The following is a 23,040-nucleotide window of genomic DNA, read 5'->3' as shown; positions in this document are numbered from 1 at the left end:
TGGAAAGGCCTCTAACACACTTGAGTATGGCAATGGGCTTGCTCTTCAGCTGGGTACCGAGACTCCAAAGTAGGTCTGGAGGAACCATTGTGGCAGCAGGCAGCTTGCTTCTATTCAGTTTCTTGTGTGAACACTTACAAAGAGGTTCTAGTGAAAACTGCCAAGCTGCTAGGCCAGAGAAATGGTTCCGTAAAGAAAGTGCTAACCCTGTGAGCATACAGACCCAGTGTGATCCCCAAAACCCACAGAAAAAGCCAAGAACAGTAGCTCACACTTCTAATTTGAGCACTGAGGAGGTAAAGATAGGAAGATCCTTGGGCTTCGTGGCCAGCCAGCCAAGCTGAATGAGACACCGTGTATCAAAAAATAAGGTGGATCATACCCAAGAAACGACACCTGCAGCTGACCTCGACCCCTTCACACGTACACATAATACCTACATACACACAAAAACATACACAATACACATGCATGAACAACTATATACACTCAAATCCATTCACTATATATGTGTGTGTGTGTGTATACAATATATATGCACACAACACAAAACATAGGTATGAACCATATATGTATGTGTGTATGGTCCTTAATATATATATACATATAAATGTGTGTGTACATTTTGTATATACACATATATTCTCCATCTGCTAAGATCCCACTTTTGATAAACTCTTATATTAAACCTTCTACAAGGCTAGACTATAAGGATTTCCTATTAGAATTCAGCATCCAAAAACAAGGCTTGTTTTGCCATGTGGTGGCTTGAATGAGAACTGCTCCCCATAGTCTCAGGCATTTGAATACTTGGGCCTCATTCGGTGACACCGTTCACTGTTGGGAGCAGTTCAGAAGGTGTGGCCTTGCTGGAGGAAGTATGTCACTGGGGACTGACTGGCTTTGAGAGCTTCAAGATCTCACCCTATGACTGAACTAGGCCCTCTGAATGTGGATAACAGTTACATGGCTCGGTCTATCTAAGGAGACCCTGGCAGTGAGACCAGGATCTATCCCTGGAGCATGAACTGGCTTTTTGGAGCCCATTCCCTATGCAGGGATGCCTTGCTTGGTCTTGATGTGTGTGTGGGGGGGGGGGGGAGAGGAGTTGGTCCTGCCTTAACTTGATATGCCAGCTGTTATTGACTTTCTATGGGAGGCCATACCCTCTCGGAGGAGTGGAGAGGAAGTGGCGGGGAAGAGAGAGGGGAAACTGTGGTTGGTATGTAAAATGAATAAAATAAAATGAAATGAAATGAAAAGCTCTTGCCCTACTCCCTGTTCACTCTCTGCATTCTGCTTGAGGTTCAAGATGTGAGCCCTCGGCTGTTGCTCCAGCCACCATGCCTACTGTTTGCTGCCACGCCTTCTTGCCATGATAGATTTATCCCTCTGAAACCACAACCTCTTTCTTCCAGAAATTTCCTTGAGTGGTGTGTTGTCACAGCAATAGAAAAGCAACTAATACAGGTCAGTACTACCCACCTGAGGAGTCTTTAAATCTCAGTGGCAAAAACACACTGGGGAAAAGGAGCAGCCATCTGCTCTGCTGTTTTGAAATAAATACATAAAAGAAGTATTTCTAAGAATTGGTGTTTCTCTGTTTTCCTCTGAAATACTTCGAGGTGCTGACACAGGCGAGAACTTTGAAAAGGACTCCAGTACCACAGAAAATAATCCCAAGAAGTGACTAGTGGGAGGACATGAAATTAAAGTTCCTTTGCAGCCAAAGAAACGACCATCAGAGTAAAAAGACAATCAACAAAACAGGAGAAAAGCCATGTACACCCCAGATGAGGATTTACTACCTATACTGCATAATGGCAAGTTTTGAACACCCCAATAAAAAAATCTTCCAATCAATCAACAGGCTAATGGACTACACAGATGATTCTCAAAAGAAAGGCAAATGACAATAAATACTTGAAAACATTTTCAATATCCTTGGCTATCCCAGAACTTCAAATTAAGAGTGCTCTGAGAGTCTATCTCCTTTTAGATATGATAGCTATTGCCAATAAAAGAAAGGGCGCAGAAAGAATGTACAAGCCAGAGGGTGCGGCGAAGGGCGGTAAGATGCTGAGTTCTGCACACAACATAGCTTTGCACACATCAACTTACGACAGCTGTTACTACGAAAGAAGGACCACCCCTCCGCAGAAGATCAAGTCCACCAAAATTCCAGAATGGATGGGGAGAGGTCCCTGGAGACCCCCATCCTGTGTTGTTGATGGTTGCTTGGGGAGGGAGAGCCATTCTCCTCGGAGGACTTGTAGTGCTAATTGGACTTCAGGGATTCTTAATAATCATTTAAGAGGAGGACAGGAAGTTGGGAGGCAGACAAGGTGGTAGCAGTAAGGGAAGCTGGAGGGAGGTAGTGGTGGACAGATATGATAAAAATACAGTCTGTATATATGGATGAAAGTTCCAAACAAAATAACGCTTAAAAAAAGAAAGCAAATAGAAGAAATGATGGAAAAGGTGCAGGAAAAGAGGAGCCTTTGTTCACTGCTGCGGGTAAACTTGTGCAGCTACTTTGGAAATGACAATGGAGGTTTGGTACGAATCTAAAACTAGAATCACCATAGGACCCAGCTCTGTCACCTCCACTACCCGCTTCCCAGGCAAACACTTAGAACTCTATGTCCCATTACAAATGTTTCCCAACTAAGCATATCATCACTCAATCACAAAAACTGAAAGGTCCAATAGCCTAGACTTCCACTATCCAGATGGATGGAAAAAGAATAAGTGTGTAGGTGTGGGTGGGTGGGTGTGGTAGAAATGTCTTTATCTACAAAGAAACCTAAAACTCTGACATTTGCAGGAGAATAGATGGAACCAGAGATCATGTCAAGTGAGCAAAACCATTCAGGAAAAAGGGGGCCCCATCATATGAGGAATCAGAATTTTAATTTTGGAGAAATGGGATGAGTGCAAGTGTGTTAGTGTGTGTGTGTGCATGCCTGTAGGGTTTTGTGTATGTATGAGGACCCAGGTTCATTTCCCAAGACCCACATGGTGGCTCACAACAGCCTATAAGTCTAAGTCTAGGGGACCCGATAGTCTCTTCTGGCCCCCAAGGGCTCCTCCTACCATATATTGTATACAAGCATACACTCAGGCATACATGCACCCACAAAAACAATAAATAAATAAAGTTTTGTAGTTTTTAAAAAGAAGGTTTGTCTCTCCTGAATAAATTAGGAATGTGGGGGTCGCAGGAGAGGGAAGAAGGGAAGGAGGGGAGGAGAGAAAAAAAATGTACAGTTCAATAAAAGCAATAAAAAATTATTTAGAAATAAAAAAGACCTGCTCTCTGACAACTTCCAGAATGACATGAGTTGTGTTACTACTGTTACTATTATTAATGAACTCCATCACTGAGACAAACTTCTGCATTGTATGCAAATAAAATAACAGTGTTAACAGAGTTGCCAGACTTTCAACAGTTACAGGAAATCCATAACAGATCAACAGCCCAAAATATCTAGATGAATAAACTGTGACATCTGGGGTTACAATTCAGAGAAAAGGAGAAAGAGAAGGAGTTCACAGAGGGACAGTCATGAGGACTCTGAGTATTGGGGGGAGGTGGGAACAATGTGGTCACTATAGAACGAGCAAAGCCCAGACACCTGGACTCTCTGCCCAGACATGCACACATTAATATCAGAACACATTCACCTCTCAAGGGTTTGGGCATTTTTTGTTGTTGTTTTGGGGGGGTTTTGTTTGTCATTTTCTATACCCTGGAGACAGAGCCCAAGGTTTCACACATGCTAGGCAACTGCTCTGTTCACTTAAGTTCCAACATCATTTTTATAAATGTCTGCAGAAGTTTCAATGCTTTGATTCCTTAGGGGAAAACATTAAAGCTGAATAAGAGAGGGAAAGGCCAGTTTGATGTAGTATAGTAACTGAACAATGGTACCGGTTGCCCACAAAAAACATTAGGGAATGCTCAGCAGCTGAAGGCTTGTTCACAGAGCTGACGTCTAATCGGGGCTCTCACCACATACTTAGGGGTTGCATCTGAAGTACGCTGTGGTGATTTGAATAAAAATGCCCCTCATCCCATAAACCCATAGGGAGTGGCGCTATTAGGTGTGGCCTGTTGGAGTAGGTGTGGCTTTGTTAGAGGAGGCTTGTCATTAGGGATGGGTTTTGAGGCCTCAGATCCTTGAGGTAGGCCCAGTATGACATTCTCTTCCCACTGCCTTCAGATCCAGACGCAGAACTCTCAGCTCCTTCTCCAGCACCATGTCTACCTGCATGCCACCATGCTTCCCACCATGACGACAATGGACTAAACCTCTGAACTGTAGGCTAGGCCCAATTAAATGTTTTTCCTTTGTAAGAGTTGCTATGGTCATGACTTCTCTTCACAGCAATAGGAACCCTAAATAAGACAAATACTAAGGTTACATATACTTGAAAAAAACCGATGCTGAGACTAGAGCTCAGGAGTAAGCACTTTGGAAAAACTTTACCAGAGACTGGCCACCGAATGTACAAGGAGAACAGAGAACTGCGTTAAACCACGGATCCACAATGGACGACTCAGCCTTCTGGAACTTTTCACACCTGGCATGTTCTTCCCCAAGCTTCATTAAATACCCAAAATCCCTAGGGAAGGGGCCCAGGTAGGAGAAGGGCAATTGAAAGGGCATTTGAAGACACTTCCTGCCACAGGCTCCTCGCCTGCGAGAGCTCTCCTGAAAAGTCTGGGAGTCAACGATGGACCATGACTCACAGCTTTTCCTATGTGACCTTTAAACACTTGAGGATAAGGGGGGGACAAGGAAACAAAATAAAAACAAAAACCATCAAGTTTCTTGAGTCTAAAAGGCAAAATCGCGCATGACCCAGCTTCAATCTGGCAGAAGCACCTCCCCACCCACACAATCACTCAAGGAAAACAGGACGCACTTCAGGAGACCAGAGAAGGGAGGGGACACTTTTATTAAAGACATCCAACAGCATTGTCCTAGTGCCCAGTACTCCAGCTCTCTCTGGTCTTTCTGCCAAAATGAAAACTTGGAATAAAGCGTCATGGTAGCCTCGTAAAACATGAGGGGGAAAGCACCAGGAGCAGGAAGGGGGTGAGCACCAAGCAACCATCCAAAAATGTCTTAAGCAACAAAGAGTTTCCCTGTCTCATCATATTTTCCAGCAAAAGCTGTATCTGAAACACCACCTCCACAGAAGCAAGGTCAACGGAGTATTGCTTCAGCATCCTCTCTGTACCTCAGGGAGACCTCCCAGGTCTAGGTCAATTCACAGTGGTAACTGTGGCTGGGACTGCTCCCTTCAAGAAGCACGGGTGGGAAGACAGACAGCTCTGACCCACCCACTCGCTCCTCGCTCCTATCTGTTTTCACAGAAGATCCATCTAGACTAACTTGGTTCCACCTTGTAGTCTTGGCATCTTCCTCCCGGTAGCGTCTACAGCTATCACTACCATCCTGCTACACTAAGCATCATGGTCACTGTGTAGACAGACATCACAAGAGTACCTGGAAAAGACTATGTCCTCCTTACTCTTCTTGACCACATGAGTAACACCCTTTCCTCTTTGTGCTTCAACTTTCTTTGGATTTGCCTCCAAATCCTCAACAGTGCCTACTAGAACTGCACAGGCAAATTCATCCACAGTCAACGGGGGTTCAGCAGAAGGCGCAATGTTCTGTATAAATTGTACATATTCAAGCAACATTCTTGAGTGCCCCAGAAGCTCCTCAGCACAAAGAAATCTTTGCATCAATTCCCCATCCCTAGCCTTCCACCAGGCTTGCTACCTTTGTCTGTAACCAATATCAGATCACTTACAGTCTGTCCTGGTTTCATTTCTGTTGTTGGAATAAAAGGACAGAACAGAACTTAAGACACAAAAGATTTTTTTTTTTAGCTCACAATTCCAGCACAGCAGGAAGACAGGGTAACTTGTCATCTCCCAATCACCGTCAAGAGCATGCATGCTTCTCACACACATCTCCCATTCTCCCGTGTATTGTCTGGAACCCAAACCCAGGGAATGACACCACTCACTTCTAGGCTCAGCCCACATCCATTGGCCTAATCAAAACAATCCCCTCACAGATTTCCCACAGGCCAACCTGTTCTAAACCATCCCTCACTGAGACTTCAGAGTGTGTGAAGACAGCAGCTAAAATTAACTGGCCACCACGAAGTCCTGGAGAGGTTTTCCCTGCTTTGTTGATGCGATGCAGTGCAATCCTCCTGATGCCATCTTTCCTGTTTCACTCACCTTAGTTGGAGAAATGCCTCCCATGGCCTCCGCTCGGGTTTTATATCACACACACACACACACACACACCATCTTAGTTTATATCCTCCAAATATCCTATACATATCTCCATCCCCTAGTCTTGCCAATCAAATCATGATGCTACCAAATAAATATCGGCATCATTGAATCCCCTCCTAGACTTGGAATTGGGGCTAGGGGCAAGGCCTGTGTCCTGCAGCATGGGGGACACACTCCACGGATGCTTCTGAAATGAGTGTATGCGATGGATCGAACCCCATGGAGGAGTCATGAGAATGATCTGTCTTCGTTAGCGCAGGTCTGTGGGATGGAGGGCCCTCTTACCACTGTGAGGTAAAGTCAACAAACTCTGCGGAGAACTTGTCTGCCGGGAGCTGCGGGGACGGTTCTTCTACCACTTGCTTTAGCTGCTGGAAGGGGGTTCCCCAAGAGTCATAGGGGAACCGGAGGATGGCCAACTCAATCTGCAAGGAGGGAAACGGGAGGGGGAAACAACCATTTAGGGAGGGCTCTTAGGAAGCAGCCGTGTTCCTTTGCAGCAGGACTAGAGGTGAAGTTCAAGTACAATTAGGGAAGAAAAATAAACTAGAAACCCATCCTCACAAAAATCTTAGAGCTATTTTTTTTAATATTATCTTAGTAGCGATAGCTATTTAGACCTACTTAAACAAATGAGCCCTTTGATAACACCCCAGAGTGCTAGTTAATAAAAACTTATCAGCCAAGAGCATTGAAGTTCAAGACAGGAAACAACCAGTTTTTCAAATATCTGGCCAGAAAGGAACGCATAACTTTAGCAGCACTGTGCCTCTGCTGCCACCTACAGGTCCCTCGGTGAAATGGAAAATTTAAAAAAAAAAAAAAGTTACCCAGGACCAAATGACTGATCTTTTTTTGGACTTGCGTAAAGGCCACTCTGCTGTTACAGAATCACATGTTTTCTGGGCAGGGACATGGAATAACTCACTGGATATAATCAGCTGCTGGTCCTGGGCAGGAGCCAGGACCACAGTGGATAATTCCAGACCTTAGAGACACACGGAAAACGTAGACAGAGGTAAGAGATAAGGCACCACTGACTGCAGTCACAGGGCCATGCTGGGGAAAGTACACTGTCTGTCACTGTGTTCTTAGATAGATCTGATTTCAACATATAAAACTTCCACCGCGAAAATGTTCAGTGCAGAGCTGGGGACGTCACCCAGTTGGCACAGTGCTTGTACAGCATTCAAGAATCCAAGAGTTCAATCCCCAGCATGGTATCAAACTAAGCATGGTGGTGCATGCCTGTGATCCCAGCACTTTACGAGTGGAGAAAGTAGGATCCGAAGTTAAAGGTCATCCTGGGCTACAGATAGATTTTGAAGCCAGCCTGAGTTACATGAGATATGGTCTCAAAAAGAACTAAAAAAAAAACAATAATAATACACTGCTTATGCATTTGGCCTACCAGGACCCACACATTAGCATTCATTTTGCAACTTATGTTTCTTGTCTTGATTATAATCATTTAATTTGAACTATAAGAAATCAATTAACTCCATGTCTATTGGAAAGATTGTCTATGAGAATACATGAGTTACTGAAGGTCATATGATAGTAAAAGACAGAAAAATTTGCATGGCCAGATCTCACTCAAGGGTTTCCACTCTGCCACACTACAAACAATCAGCCCGGGTAAATGACCCGCCATCTCAGACAGGAAAGCATGCCCAAAAGTAGTGTCAATAGCATTTACTTCTGGGTCCCCAAAGACCACCCACCGCATCCGGTTTCATGCCCAAAACCTCATAGCCCACAATGATGATCGTAGGTTACCATGGTGATGCCCAGACTCCAAATGTCAGACTTCACACTGTACCCCTTCTGGTTGAGCTCCGGGTTTATTCGTTCGGGCTGGAAAGGAGGCAGACAGTTAAGAAAAGGAAAGATGACTGAGATGCTATGTGTAGCTCAATAAAGACTTGGGTGGAGACAGAACCAGTTGCCAAATGAGTTATTTGACTCTGTTAATGCTCTGTCCTGGCCAAAAGATCAGGTAATTACAAGCTATAAAATATCTCCACAGGGGTTTCCTCCCTTATATTGGACTTAAAGGCAGCAATGAATCCAGATCCCTCATAACACATTTTAACTGCCTTAAGAACAAGGGTCCATGTTCACACTCTCCATCTGTTAAAATCATCCCTAGTAAAAGATACCAGCAACTTAAAACCCATTCAGAAGAAACTGAAGACGTTCCCAGCTACTGTCCGATGTTAAGAGACCTTAGGGACCCTTACTCAGACATGGACAAGAAATTTTCAAACCCAAACACAAGTCCATTTACAAAATGAATGTTCTCTTCCCAGCTGAAAGAATGTCAAGGTCTTCCTAGTGAGCAGGAGTAAGCACAGGCGTTCAGGTGTTCTGGGATGACCACACCTGCTTTGTGTGGGTAATTTAAGTTATTCACAGTCTTCCGTCCTTAGCAATCAAGCCGATACTTGCTTGCCAATCAGTGTGGAAAACTGTATGGCACTGTGTATTACTTACATGCATTTTCAAACAATGTGCCACTTCAACTTAATTTTGAAAGGTAATATATATACATGCACACATATACATATATATGTGATTTGCACGTTTGTGTCATCCCAAAGTGCACATGTTAAAACCTTATCCCACCTGTGACCATGACAGGAAGATGTATCTTGATAAGATGATTGTGGATTTGAGGTGGATTCCCCGTGGATAAGGTTAATAGCCTCATAAAAGAAGCCTGAGACAGATCCCCTGCTCTTTCCATGACATGAGGACCAGCAAGGAGCCACAATGCGCCAGAGAAGCAGGCTCTCACCATGCCCTGAACCTTCCATTATCTTCACCGCAGACTTGCCAGAGTGGAAAACCCATAAAAAACTATCTGTGGTCTGGTCTGTAGGGTACCTAGTTTATGGTATTTTGGTTATATAACTTCAAAGGATGGAGATAATATACGGAGTGAGTGACTAATGATTTCTGACATAAGACCTTTAAGAAAAGGACCCAATACAGAATATTTCTTAAATCTGAGGTTTATTTCAATTTTCCCTCACAGTCATCCATTTCTTATTTTCTGTCCTGATTTTGCATCTAGCACAAATAACAAAAACCTAGATATTGGGGTTCTGATCTTCAACCTGAAGATCGGAAAAGCAAAGCAGCCAGCCACTAGAGAGCTCTTACCCCTAAGAAATCCTCAGTCTGAAATGGCGATCCTGCCTCCAGGAATCCTCAGAATGAGACTGAGCTGAGAGCTGTCTCTTCCCATCTTATATTCCTCATTCCTCTCTAGTGTTGGGATTAAAGGCATGCACCACTACCGCCCAGCTTCTATGACCAACTAATGTGGCTACTGGGATTAAAGGTGTGTGTCACCACTGCCTGGCCTGTAAGGCTGACCAGTGGGACTGCTTTACTCTCTGATCTTCAGGTAAGCTTTATTTATTAAAACACAAATGAAATGTCACTACAGGTGCATTTCTCAGCATGAGCACACACACATACATACACATACACACACACACACACACACTCCTCTGGGTGCTGAACTTACCGCCATGTATGGTTTGCAACCAGCGTCAATCGTTTTGGCAACAGAGTCCACCAGGTAGCCACTGATTCCAAAATCACACATCTTCACCTGGCCCAGAGCGTTAATGAGCACGTTAGAAGGCTTGACATCTGAAAGAAAGAGTGACGATTAACGTCTCCACCACTAGATGGCTCTAGACTCTCCACTTGTTTCGTACTTCAGCATCTGCCAAGCTGCCGGACACAAATGTCACCACAACCTTTGCTTTTTCCCTCTTGGTTTTTAATTCTTCACATTGTGTCTGCGTCTTTCAGGGTTATGAAACACCAAATGGGAAAGCCTATCTCCTCTTTTTATCACTTCATTGCTGCCCACACATAGTAAGAACTTGAAAGCAAGATTACCAAACCAAATGTCCCATGCAAAGTGATCTTTCAGGGCTAGGGAGGTGACACAGTGCATACAAGCACTTGTCATCCATGATGACCTGAGTTCAAATACTCAGCACCCTTGTAAAATGCCTGCTGCAGTGTGTGCGTGCATGTGTGTGTGTCTACAATCACAGCATCCTTGTGGGAAGAAAGAAGACACAGACAGGACTCCCCAGAAGTGTGGGCCAGCTTGGTGTACACGGCAGTGAATAACAAGATATTGTCTCAAATGCTGTGGAAGGTAAGAACCAACCAATACCTGAGGTTGCCCTATGACCTCTACAAGTGAACTGTGGCATGAAATCACCCACCCTTACACACACGCAACACATATATTATATACATATACACAGAGAAAATAAAGTGTTCTATTGAATAATTAGTGTGAGAGTAAGAGGCTGGAGAATGAAATCCTGTAAACCCAGTACTTTAGAGACGGGGCAGGGGTAGGGGAGGGGATCCTTTAGCGACATAGCAAGTCTGAGACCATCCTGGCCTGCAGGAAACCCTGTCTCATTAAAAAAAAAATTTTTTTCAATATCATTTTTCTCTTAAAATGGGACATACCAAATATAATTTTATTGCTTCCATAGTTTTGTATATGTTCTAGCAAAAAAAATTGAATATTGCAATATTCTGAAGAAAGTGCAAACGACTTCCATGCCTACAGATAATCTGAAAGCTTGTTGCTCTATAGTCTCACTTCCTTCTTCTAATCCACTCTCTTGTTTTTCCAGTGAACATTAGTAATGGCAGGCACACTGTGCAGGGCATTTTACATCATATCCCAGCTCACAGATGTTAAGAATTACCCCACGCACAGACCTTAGTACCCATCAGTACCGCTACTAATGTCCTCAGAAAACCTCTTAATGTACAAACCACAGGGTGTCCCTGACTAGAACCTTCCAACAATAATCTGCTCTTTGTTTTTCTTATACTACTTTATATATGGTACTTTCCTATTTCCAGGCTGTTTTGTTGAAGATTTTCTAGCTATCTCTTTATTGAGAATTCCTACAAGGAATTTTTTAAATTGATTTATTCTTAAGTATGTCTCTCTCTCTATGTGTAAGTGCAGTGCCCTCAGAAGGGACAAGAGGGTGTTGGATCCCCCTAGGACTGGAGTTACAGGTGGTTGTGAGCCACCATGTGGGTGCTGGGAATTGAACCCACTCGGGGTTCTCTGCAAGAACAGTCAGTTTCATTAAGCACTGAGCCATCTCTCTAGGTCCTTAGAATTGTTTAAAAAATACATTTTCCTAGATAAGTCTTATGATGGAGGAGTTACTTTCATTTAATAAAGAAACTGCCTTGGCCCATTTATAGGCCAGCCCTTAGGTGGGTGGAGTAAACAGACAGAATGCTGGGAGAAAGAAGCCAAGTAAAGGAGTCGCCATGATTCTCCCACTCCAGACAGACGCAGGTTAAGATCCTCCCTGGTAAGCCAGCTCGTGGGGCTACACAGAATATTAGAAATGGGTTAGATCAATATGTAAGAGCTAGCCAATAAGAAGCTGGAACTAATGGGCCAGGTAGTGTTTAAAAGAATACAGTTTCCGTGTAATTATTTTGGGGCATAAGCTAGTCGTGTGGGCAGCCGGGTGGCGGAACACAGCCCCTCCGCTCTTATTACAACAGTCTTAGGTCTTCCTCATGTTATTAAAAACATCTCCACTCAAAGAGACTGGACAGATGTCTCAGTGGTCAGAGAGCTTGTTGCTCTTCTAGAGGACCCAAGTTCAGATCACAGCACCCACATCAGGCGGTTCACAAAAATCTGTAACTCCAGCAGCAGGGATCCAATGCCCTCTTCTGGCCTCTGGAGGTTCTGCACTAATGTGACAAAGAAACACACACATACGTTAGTACACATACACACCTAAGTAAAAACAAAACTTTAAAGAATTGTGAGACAAATGGATGGAAAAATATGGGTGATTACATTAGAAGATGAGTGAATGGATGAAGAAATAGCAGACAGTTGGGGAGATGACTCAGCACCTAAAAGCACACACTGTGCAAGCAGGAGGGACCTAGGTTCAAATCCCTAAAATCCACATTAAAAGCTAGGCATGGTCATGCATACCAGTGGCCCAGTTCTATAAGGAGACAGGGTTTGGTTAGCTGCTTCAGTGGGAGATCCTGACTCAAAGAAATAAGACAGCATGCGACAGAGCAAGAACCTGGCATCCTTCTTTGGTGTCTACATGCACGCATGGGTGAGCATGTCCACAAATGTTTGTGCATAAGAAGTGCATGCATGCACGTGCATGCACAGACACACACACACATATAAGATAACAGAAGAAGATGAAGACTGGGAAAGAGAAAGCAAAAATAGGGACAACATCACTTTCTCCCCACTTCCTGCAGCCTGGAAAGACTCTGCTTTGGTCCAGAGATTCCCACATTAGATCTGCACAGCCATATCTGGGGGCCCTGTTAAGTTGCAGCTCTGATTCATTCCGTGACTTTGCTTCTGTAACCACCTCTGCTGCAGGATGCACAAAATTATAAGCTGCATTTTTTCACCCTTGGGTCCTTTCAAATTTTCAACGATGCATCTAGAGCTCTCCTCAGTGAATTTCTATTCAATTTAGGAGTGATACAAAATTCATTTGTTTCTGTATTCTCGGCCAAGACAAAGAATGCCCAAGGCTAAGGCCTAAATCTTAAATATCTTCCAAAAGTTCATGTGCTGCAGGCTAAGTCCTCAAGTAAGCCATATGGGAGATGCTGAAACCCTTAACAGGTGGGGCTTGGAGGGATGTTTCAGGTCACCGGGGACTTCCCTTGAAGGAGATTATGGGATCCTGGTCTCACTGTCTCCCTTTTATCCCTGGCCATAAGGTAAAGGAGCTTCCTCTGCAGCATGGTCCCATCATCACACACTGACTGCTGCCCCACCGCTGGCCAGTCACAAGGTCAGTTAACTACAGGCCTCCTACCTGTTATTCAAAATAAACCTTTCTTCTTTGTGTCAAGTGTTTCGCCACAGTAACAGAAGATTAATACAACTGCTTTCATTTGTTACAGTCTCAACAAAGCCGTCTAGTTCCCCTGCCTAACTCAGCCCCCACCCCGACACGCACAGGGAAGAGTGGGAGAGGAAAGGAAAACACCAGGCAAAAGAAACCAGCTTAGGACAAGGAACTGCCAAGACAGCTCGATGGGTGCTTACCTCGATGAATGACAGAGAGCTTACTGTGTAGATGTTCTAATGCTTTTACAATCTACGAGAAAAGCAGAGTGGGTTTATTGACCCCATCGCTGGAAAGAAGTTGAACGTTAAGCGTGTTCAATTTTATTAACTCCCCCTGCTTAAAGTTGCTGAGTGAGTGATTTTTCTCAGATAGCAATGACCCCTAATCAGGAACACAACAGGAAGTTACCCAACTGGGCTCCTCCCACCAAGAAGGATTGCATCTTGCAACAGAGATGCCTCCTTCACCTCTCTGAAGCATCGTTTTTCCCCCACCTACCTGAACCTTGGTAGCCATGAAGGCTGCCTTGTCTTCTTACCTCTTTTATACCGTAGTGCTAAGAAAACATTAAAAACTCGACCAAGAGAGGTGAAGTCAGCACATGAGTACGGGCACGGGATCGGTCGTACACATGGCTTGGAGGCCCTGAGGGTGAGTTTTAATTGTGGACTTGACACGATCTATAACCGCCTTGGAGGAGAGTCTAATGAGAGACTGTCTAGCTCAAGTAGACCTGTGGGCGGGTCTGTGGAAGGTTATCTCGATTGTGTTCACTGAAGGGAGAAGAGCCCGCCCACGGTGGGTGGTGCCATGCTTTGGGTAGAAGATTGCATAGAAATATAAGAAACAAAATTCATGCACTGATTCATTGTTCTCTGCCCTGGACTATGGACGTAATATGACTAACTGCTTCAACCTCCTGATGCCTTGCTTTCTCTGCAATAGCGGCCTGTAACCTGGAATCAGGAGCCAAGTAAACCCTTCCTCCCTCAGGTTGCTTTTGTCAGCATTTTTGGTTTGTTTGTTTGTTTGTTTGTTTTATCACAGACAAAGAAACGAAACTAAGATAGAGGCACTTGGCATGGTTTACCAAACCAGGTCCATGGCTGCACGTACTACACAGAGACTGGGAAGAAAAGCACTGATCCAGCCTCCCACTGACACACTCAGTACCCAACAGAATCTATTGTAGTAACAAATCTAACAGCTAGAAGGCAGGGATGAGGCAAAGACACAAATCTGGGACTTGTCCCATTCCCTTGAGCAGGCAAGGTTCACGATGTACTCACAGAAACTGCTATCTTCCCTAAGATATCCTCTGGAATTGTCTGGCCTTTATCAATAACTTGTTTGTAGAATTTATCTAGTGACGTATCCATGAGCTCCATGCATATCCAGACGTCACCCTGGGGATCAATAAGTTCAGGAATTGTCAGTGAGGAGGGGAAGAGGGGAAAAAATAGCCAGCAATTTCTCCGAGGGGTTTCTCCTCAAGATTTTTAAATCATTTAAAAAGCGAAACAAGATTGTTTCCAAAGGGCAGTCTAGCAGAGATCAACGAGACTCTGATGAGATCGGAGACTCTTTAAGTTGCTGGTCTCCTTGGACACTGAACTGAAGGATCACCTACCTCCCGGAAGAGAGCACCATAGAAGGTGACGGTAAAGGGACAGTCCACTGTCCTCATGGAAACGTCCAGATCCATCAGTAGCCGTTTCTGCTCCTGGCTATTAACTGTGGCCCGGATCCGCTAAACGGGAGCACATGGGAAATGTTTGGTTACTCCTCTGAGGAAGAGTCAGTTGAGACGGGAACCCACCAGAGCTCCAGCCTCACAACAGAATCAAACTTTACAGCGTTAGCAGAAACCTGGCCCACAGCATCCCTAAGCATTAGCTATCTGAACAAATGAAAAGCAATGAAGATGGTTGGCCGTTTGATTTCCCAATCAGTCTGCTTAGAAGCAAACACACGGTGTACATCAGAGAGGGGTGAGTTTGTGGGGAAACACTTCAAAGGTGCTAATACAATCAATGTTTATGTCAGCTCAATGCAAAAGGTGACAGCATTGATTACTTTCTGGTTATCTGAGATGCCAAGGTTTTAGAAAAAGAAAAACAGCTGGGTTTGGAGAGAGAGCTCAGCAGTTTTTTACAGAGGAGCCAGATTTGATTCCCAGCACCCACATGGCAGCTCACAGGTGTCGGTAACTCTAGTTCCAGGGAATTTAATGCTCTCTTCTGGACACACATGGTATACATACATACTGTCAGGCACACACATATATGATGTGGAATTCCTTTACGTATGCTGTGAAAACCATTGGTTAATAAAGGAACTGTCTTGGCCTATGATAGGGCAAAAGAATAGAGCTAGGTGAGGAAAACTAAACTGAATGCTGGGAGAAGGAATGCGGAATTTAGAGAAGCCATGTAGCCCCGCCGGAGACAGACACCACAGCCTCATGGTGATACACAGATTAATGGAGATGGTTAATTTAAGATATGAGTTAGGCAAAAATACAGTTAAGCGATTGGCCAAACAGTATTGTAAATAATATAGTTTCTGTGTGGTTAGTTCATGGTCTGATCAGCTGGGAACAAACAAGCAACCTCCTACTACACACACACACACACACACACACACATATATATGCATATATATATATATACATAAAAATAAACCTTTCCAAAAATAGCAAAAAAGGGTAAAATTCTCACTTCTGGAAAATGTCAAAGCACCATAGCTATAGTCAACCTTAGGTACTATGGTGGTTTGAAAGAAAATGGCTCCCAAAGGGAGCAGCACTATTAGGGGGTGTGGCCTTGTTGGAGTAGGTGTGGTCTTATTAAAGTCACTGTGGAGGCGGGCTTTCGGGTCCCATATGTGCTCAAGATACTACCCAGTGTTGCAGTTTACTTCCTGTTTCCTATACAAGACAAAGAACGCTCAGTTACCTCTCCAGCACCATGTCTGCCTGCACACCACCATGTCCCACTGATGATAATGGACTAAACCTCTGAATCGTAAGCCACCAATTAAATGTTTCATTTATTAGAGTTACCATGGCCATGGTGTCTCTTCACAGCAATAGAAATCCTAACTAAGAAAGGTACCCTTAGGAAATTCATTCATTCGAGGACAAATTGGGTAATAAAAGTCACAGATGATTGTATCTTTAATAAAAAATGGTATCCTTTGGACATACATCTTTCCACTTTCTAAACTCACCTCTAGAGTACTCAGATCTACTTAAGACATACAGGCTGATTCCAAACTGCGCATAGCTCAAAATCCAAGAAATCAACACTCGATGCCTTTTACTCTTCTTTTCTCACAAATATAAACAATTTGATTTCTCATTTTTTGCTTCTTGACTTTCAAGAGCAGTTCTTTTAAAACAACACAATTTGTAATTAAAGACGGTTTTGTTTAGAATCTGATTGTATAAAAACAACAACAACATAATACTTTGAGACAATCAAGGAAATTTTAATTTGGGTCAGTATTAGATGAGGCTTTTTTAGAGTACTATTAATTATTTTAAGTGTAATTAGTTACACGGCAATAGGGACTAGAGAGATGGTTCAGTGGCTAAGAGCATGTACTGTGTTTGTTATGCTTGTAGAAGACCAAAGTTTAGTTCTCGGACTCAAATCAGGTGGCTCACAACTATCTATAATTCTAGCTCCAGGAGACCTGACATCCTCATCTGGCTTCCAAGGGCATCTGCATCCATGTGTATAGACACAGACACATACACACACACTCACAGGAATTCTTTAAAAATTAAAAGTGGGGGACAGAGAAAACTTGGAAAATAAATAGAAAGCAGATATGACAAAGACTGGCCGAGTACCTTCCTCAAAGGTCAAGGGAAATACTGATTGCTACAGAGTCCTTTTTCATTCTACGGTGGGCTATTTTGCTTCTGTGAAAAGAGCCAGCTCACAGCTGAGATGGGCAAGGGCATACGCTGAAGACATGACCCATTTTCTGGAACGTCAACTCTACCTTCACCGCCATGATCTGCCCGCTGGGCACGTGTCGCATCTTCTCCACCACCCCGTACGCACCTCGCCCCAGCTCCACTATAGGCTCCAGGTCATCTGCCTTCACCTCAAAGTTCTGCAAGGAACAAAAGTTGTCACAAAAGAAGCAAGTGGAAACTAAGCAGGGCACTGAGCATGCTGCCTTCTGTCTGGTTTCTTAGGTATCGGTACGAGAGCTAGGCCACACATTTTTCTAACATGTCAAGATGCCACTCAAAGCAAAGAGTACCTAGGAGATGTTTAGTGTCCTATGGTAGACTACTCGCTGGTCCCCAACACCAGGCCAAACTCCACCCAACTAGGCTTTCAAACTGTGACTCCGAAGCTAAACTGAAGTTCCTTATCATTTATGACTGGTTACTAGCAACTAGAGCTGTGTGGCTTTGATAAACACCCTCCTGAGAGAGCCATCTATCCCCCTCTGAAACCCTCCGTGGGGATCACAATCGCTTGATTGCAATTCCTGGTTCAAAATAACAAAAGCTCTAGGAGTCAGCTCCCCTTTAATCCAAAAGCCTTTTTGGTCCATCCCCTGACAGGCTGCCACAGAAAACAAGTATCAGTATTCAGTTGGGAAGCATACAGCCGAAGAGGACAAAGTGTCGATCACTACCATGTGACCTTTCTCACCTGGTTTCCAATAGAAATGCAAGCCTTGGAGTCTAAATCTCGAGGTGGCCTAAGGAAGAGAAGGGACAAAAAGCAGCATGAAATAGTTGGTGAACCATGGCCTTCCCAAACACGGTAGCTGTTGGATTTGCTCCAAGGAAACTGGTCAAGTGAACAGTGGACGGGTGAGAGGAATCAAGCAGACAGAGGAACAGTGGGAGGAGTCAAGGGAACAGAGGAACAGTGGGAGGAGTCAAGGGAACAGAGGAACAGTGGGAGGAGTCAAGGAAACAGAGGAACAGTGGGAGGAGTCAAGGGAACAGAGGAACAGAGGGAGGAGTCAAGGGAACAGAGGAACAGAGGGAGGAGTCAAGGGAACAGAGGAACAGTGGGAGGGGGTCAAGTGGACATGAACAGTGGGAGGAGTCAAGGGAACAAAAGAACAGAGGGAGGAGTCAAGGGAACAGAGGAACAGTGGGAGGAGTCAAGGGAACAGAGGAACAGTGGGAGGAGTTAAGGGAACAAAAGAACAGAGGGAGGAGTCAAGGGAACAGAGGAACAGTGGGAGGAGTCAAGGGAACAGAGGAACAGTGGGAGGAGTCAAAGGAACAGAGGAACAGTGGGAGGAGTCAAGGGAACAGAGGAACAGTGGGAGGGGGTCAAGTGGACATGAACAGTGGGAGGAGTCAAGGGAACAAAAGAACAGAGGGAGGAGTCAAGGGAACAGAGGAACAGTGGGAGGAGTCAAGGGAACAGAGGAACAGTGGGAGGAGTCAAAGGAACAGAGGAACAGTGGGAGGAGTCAAGGGAACAGAGGAACAGTGGGAGGAGTCAAGGGAACACGGACTGGTGGGAGGAGTCAAGTGGACAGAGGAACAGTGGGAGGGGTCGAGGGAACAGGGAGTGGTGGGAGGAGTCAAGGGAACAGAGGAACGGTGGGAGGAACCAACTGAACAGAGGACCAGTGGGGAGGAGTATGGGCCTGAAATGAAATGCATTTGGATTTTATTCGCATCATCTCTCTGATTATCTACTTCTCGCTTAACACGAGGATATTAATACATACACTCAGTGGTATAGGGTTAAGTGTTAATTGAGATACTTCAAGTAAAATCCTACTTTAAATATTCAACACATCAGAGCCATGTATGTCACATAGAGCACAGTTTTCTCATCATGGATGGTGAGCCCATGCGCTGTGTAGCCGTGGTGGTTATGAAAAGCTGACAGTAGTAAAAGACCTTTGAACACATAGCAAACTGAAAGTTAATTCAAAGGCAAACCCATAATGAAACTGATATGTCTCTGGTGGCACTCACCTGTGTTGCATGGGGTGCCATCACCACAGCCTTGGTTCTGAGCACACAACACGCACTCTTTGTATGGCACATGCCATCACATACCATGAAACACCAATGACCGGTGCCTGAGGCACCTTGGATCCAATCTGAGACTACTCCATATTCACGCTGATGTGCTTGCACTAGACATACAAACGTTTCTGATTTTATAGAAACATAATGGTTTCATGATGGGAAACAAGGCTTTATTTAATACTTTCCTACTATTCTTCCTTAGTGTTTAGTATTCAAGTGGTGTGAACCGCATTGAAATGCTTAATTTTTGAAAACTGCTGTTTGCGCACTGGCTTGACTTTCATAAAACAACAGTTAAATGTATCTTGGTTTTGGATAAGGGCAGAATTTCCGAAATGTTCTGAAATGGCTCTAAATACAGTCCTGTTGCTTTGAAAGACATGGTTAAAGCAAGTGGCATTTTCAGTATTGACTGTTAAAATAAAAATACAGACCAACTCTGAAAAACATTAAAGACACCCTACATATTGCAATAGCAAATATCAGCCCTGATTAAATTGTTTATGTTAAAAATTCACAAGCACAACCATCTCATTAGTATACAATTTTGCTTTAAATCATTTTAATCAATGGGTAAATTCTACATATGCAAAGGAATTATCTTAAAATAAAATGATTTATTATCAGTAGATATCTGAGATGTATTCCCCTTAAGTACCTATATACCTGAGATTAGATTTAGAAATTTGTTGAATAAAAATTGAGCATGAGTGGAGAAAAAGTCTAAGAAGCCTTGATACAGACAATAATGCTGCAGGGATAGGAATGACACCCTTTCATTCAAGAGTGCCAAATTATTCGATTACTTTTACTATGTGTTCCTATAATTGCTTTTTAAGTGGAATATGGTTCTGGTAACCCACAAAATTTGTAGAACCTAAGAATCCCCCAATATTATATGATCCCCTCTCTGCTTCAGTAGGTGAACAAAAGGTCTAGGGAGGCGAAGTGACTCGTTCTCAATCACAAAGAACTCAGGTCCCCTGACTTCCATCTCAGCATACTTTCGGTTCTACCAGGCCAAGTCAGGCGGCATTTCTTCTGTGCATAGGGAACATTCTATTCTGGGATTGTCTCAGGACCCACAGGTTTGCTGACTTCGTGTTTCCATTGTCTCCTCCTGGGCATTAGTTTTTGTTATCTGTGCTCTGGATTGGTAGAAATCAGCTGAAGAGAAAGGTGTATAACTAACCAGCAACAGAGAAAGGTTCTGTCTTGAAATAAATGCACCAAAAGTAAGAGATGCCGAGACACATGTGGTTAAGACAATTAAACACACAGAACAAACAGAAGGTGCAGACAGGGGACACAGGCACTACCCTTACAAAGAACAAACTACCTAGCAACTCAAGTGTCTTTGGATGCTTAGTCACACCAGAACTGCCTGCAGAATAAATCAAGAGAAACAGAGGGAAGGAGGGAAGAAGAGAAGATGAAAGGAAGAAAGAGAAGAATCACTTGCTACCCTAGTTAGAGTTAACTGTCAACTCAACAAGCCTACAATCCTCTGAGAGAAAAGTCTTAATTTAGGGATTACTTAGATCAGATTGACCTGTAGGCATATCTGTGGGAAACTGTCCTGATTATTAATGACGTAGGGGGGCCCAACTCACTGTGGGTGGTGCCGTTCCTAGACACGTGGACTTGGGTTAAATGACAAAACTAGTTAAGCATCAACCTGTGACTGGGTGAAAGAGTGAGCCAGAGAGCAGCTTTCCTCTATGATTTCTGCTTTCAAGTTCCTGGTTCACTTCCCACCTTGACTTCCCTCAGTGATGGACCATGACCTGGAAACGCAAGTCAAATAAATCCTGGTTCACTTCCTGTCCTGACTTCCCTCAGTGATGAACCATGACCTGGAAGTGTGAACCAAATCAATCCTTTTCTCCTCAGAGTTGCTTGGGTCAGAGTATCTTATCACAGAGGATCAGAAAGGAAATTAGAACACTTGCTGGCAGCTCGTTTTTCCCTACCCTTCTGTAGTACGCTTTTATCCCTTCTACTGAAACCAAACACACGTATAAAATAATGAAGACAAAGTAGGAATACAAACACAGATATGAATGTCAATCTCAGACTTAGGAATACAAACACAGATATGAATGTCAATCTCAGACTTTCATTTCAAGTCCCTCCTTACTTTGCAAATCGTTTCGTGTTGGCAGAACACCGAAGGCTTTTCTAGTCTAATGGTAAACATGAGACTGGGAGGGGCAGAGAGAACAAAACTAAAGACTTGTGCAGATATCGGTCCTATACATGTACGTGTGCTGCGTCCGAGCAGGCAATTTCCCTTCAGAGAATTGGTGTGGGAGGTTCTTCTATGTGTTGCTTTCATTTGGTTAATGAATAAAGAAACTGCCTTGGCCTGTTGATAGGGCAGAACTTAGGTAGGCGGGGAAAACTAAATGGCCTGCTGGGAGAAAGGAGGAAGAGTCAGAGTTAGGAAGCCACCATGGATGGAGCAGCCTCCTGAATCTTTGCCAGTAAGCCACTGCCACGTGGCGATATACAGATTACTAGAAACGGGTTAAACTAAGATGTAAGAATTAGCCAATAAAATGTTAGAGCTAATGGGCCAAGCAGTGATTTAATTAGTACAGTTTCTGTGTGTTTTTTTCAGGGTGGCTATTTCGGGGCTAAGCTAGCTGGGCGGCCTTCCTGTTACAGAGAATCCTTTTAGAAGCATCAAGTTTCTAAAAACTCATTTCTCATTGTTTTGAGATTTATTTGTATATTTTTTTAATTATGTGTATGTGTGTTTATCTGTGTAGGGTGGGTATGTACACATGATTGCAGGTGCCTACGAAGACCAGAAGAGGGTGTCAGATACCCTGGAACCAGAATTACAGGCGGCTGTGAGTCTCCCAACATGAACTCAGGTCCTCAGCGAGAGAAGTAAGCACTAACAACTTCTGGATCATCTCTTCAGCCCCTAATTTCTCATTCTGTCAAAGCTGGTGTTTCTTTAGCTATTACAATGTGTTTGCTCAAATTGTCAAAACAGCCCTCTCAGAGGAAGACAAATGCAACTTAAAATGCATGATGAATAATAAAATCTTTTGCAACTATTTAACACCCTTCCTTGGTAAAACTACCGAGGAAAAAGAATTATTATTTGTGGTTCCCTCCATTTTCTTGCCAATCAGTGAAGTCATTAAATAGAACTGCTTCCAGATCTAATACCTTCTCTTCTAAACCATGGCTTGGCAAACTGAAGCCTATGACCCAGCTATGGAAGACTTTCAGAGGTTTAATGATTCTACAGTATTCTATAAAAATACCCAACAAAGGGCATACAACTGATGCCATCATGGCCTGATGTAGCCCCAGATAGTTACTCTCCAGCTTTCCCAAATGTTTGCTGCCCCTGACTCTGTGCTCTGCTCACATTTAACCTCAACCTAATAGGACATGGTGGCATATTTCCACATAAGAAAAATGAAAACCAGATGTTTGGTAATTTTTATGGAGATACATAATTGTCAACTACACTGAGTCTAAAACTCATGTCACCTGATCCTCAACTTTGACCTGAGAAGGTAGAGAAGACAGAAAGAAGAAAGTTGGATAAAGTGCTTTACCCAAGCAGTGATTCCTGGGCAAATAAGGCTGAATCAAGGAACGGGTTCCCGATACTTGGGCCTCTGATGAAAATGACTAATCCACCCAAGCTCCGGGCCTCTGGGTTCATCAAGTCTGCCAAAAGCATCAAAGGATAGGGCCAAGACCGACAG

The 23,040-nt window shown here is 43.8% G+C and overlaps 1 protein-coding gene across 3 annotated transcripts in view; it reads right to left on the bottom strand.

Annotated features, from left to right (window-relative positions):
- Positions 1–23,040, bottom strand: part of Map2k6 (mitogen-activated protein kinase kinase 6) — a 127,895-nt gene that overhangs the window by 10,382 nt on the left and 94,473 nt on the right. For 2 of the 3 annotated variants that reach the window (XM_057774191.1, XM_057774192.1), the window contains exons 3-10: positions 17,949–17,997; positions 17,281–17,394; positions 14,897–15,016; positions 14,556–14,672; positions 13,464–13,515; positions 9,870–9,997; positions 8,111–8,188; positions 6,617–6,756 (exon numbers count right to left, since the gene is read on the bottom strand). In XM_057774191.1, coding sequence (XP_057630174.1) covers positions 6,617–6,756; positions 8,111–8,188; positions 9,870–9,997; positions 13,464–13,515; positions 14,556–14,672; positions 14,897–15,016; positions 17,281–17,394; positions 17,949–17,997 — 798 coding nt within the window. The remainder of the gene's footprint in view (positions 1–6,616; positions 6,757–8,110; positions 8,189–9,869; positions 9,998–13,463; positions 13,516–14,555; positions 14,673–14,896; positions 15,017–17,280; positions 17,395–17,948; positions 17,998–23,040) is intronic. The other variant, XM_057774193.1, reaches the window with a different exon arrangement.

The sequence above is a fragment of the Chionomys nivalis genome, chromosome 7, assembly GCF_950005125.1.
Source record: "Chionomys nivalis chromosome 7, mChiNiv1.1, whole genome shotgun sequence".
NCBI lineage: Eukaryota > Metazoa > Chordata > Mammalia > Rodentia > Cricetidae > Chionomys > Chionomys nivalis.
Note: the sequence above shows the minus strand (reverse complement) of the source record. Positions and strands in the feature narration are given on the sequence as shown.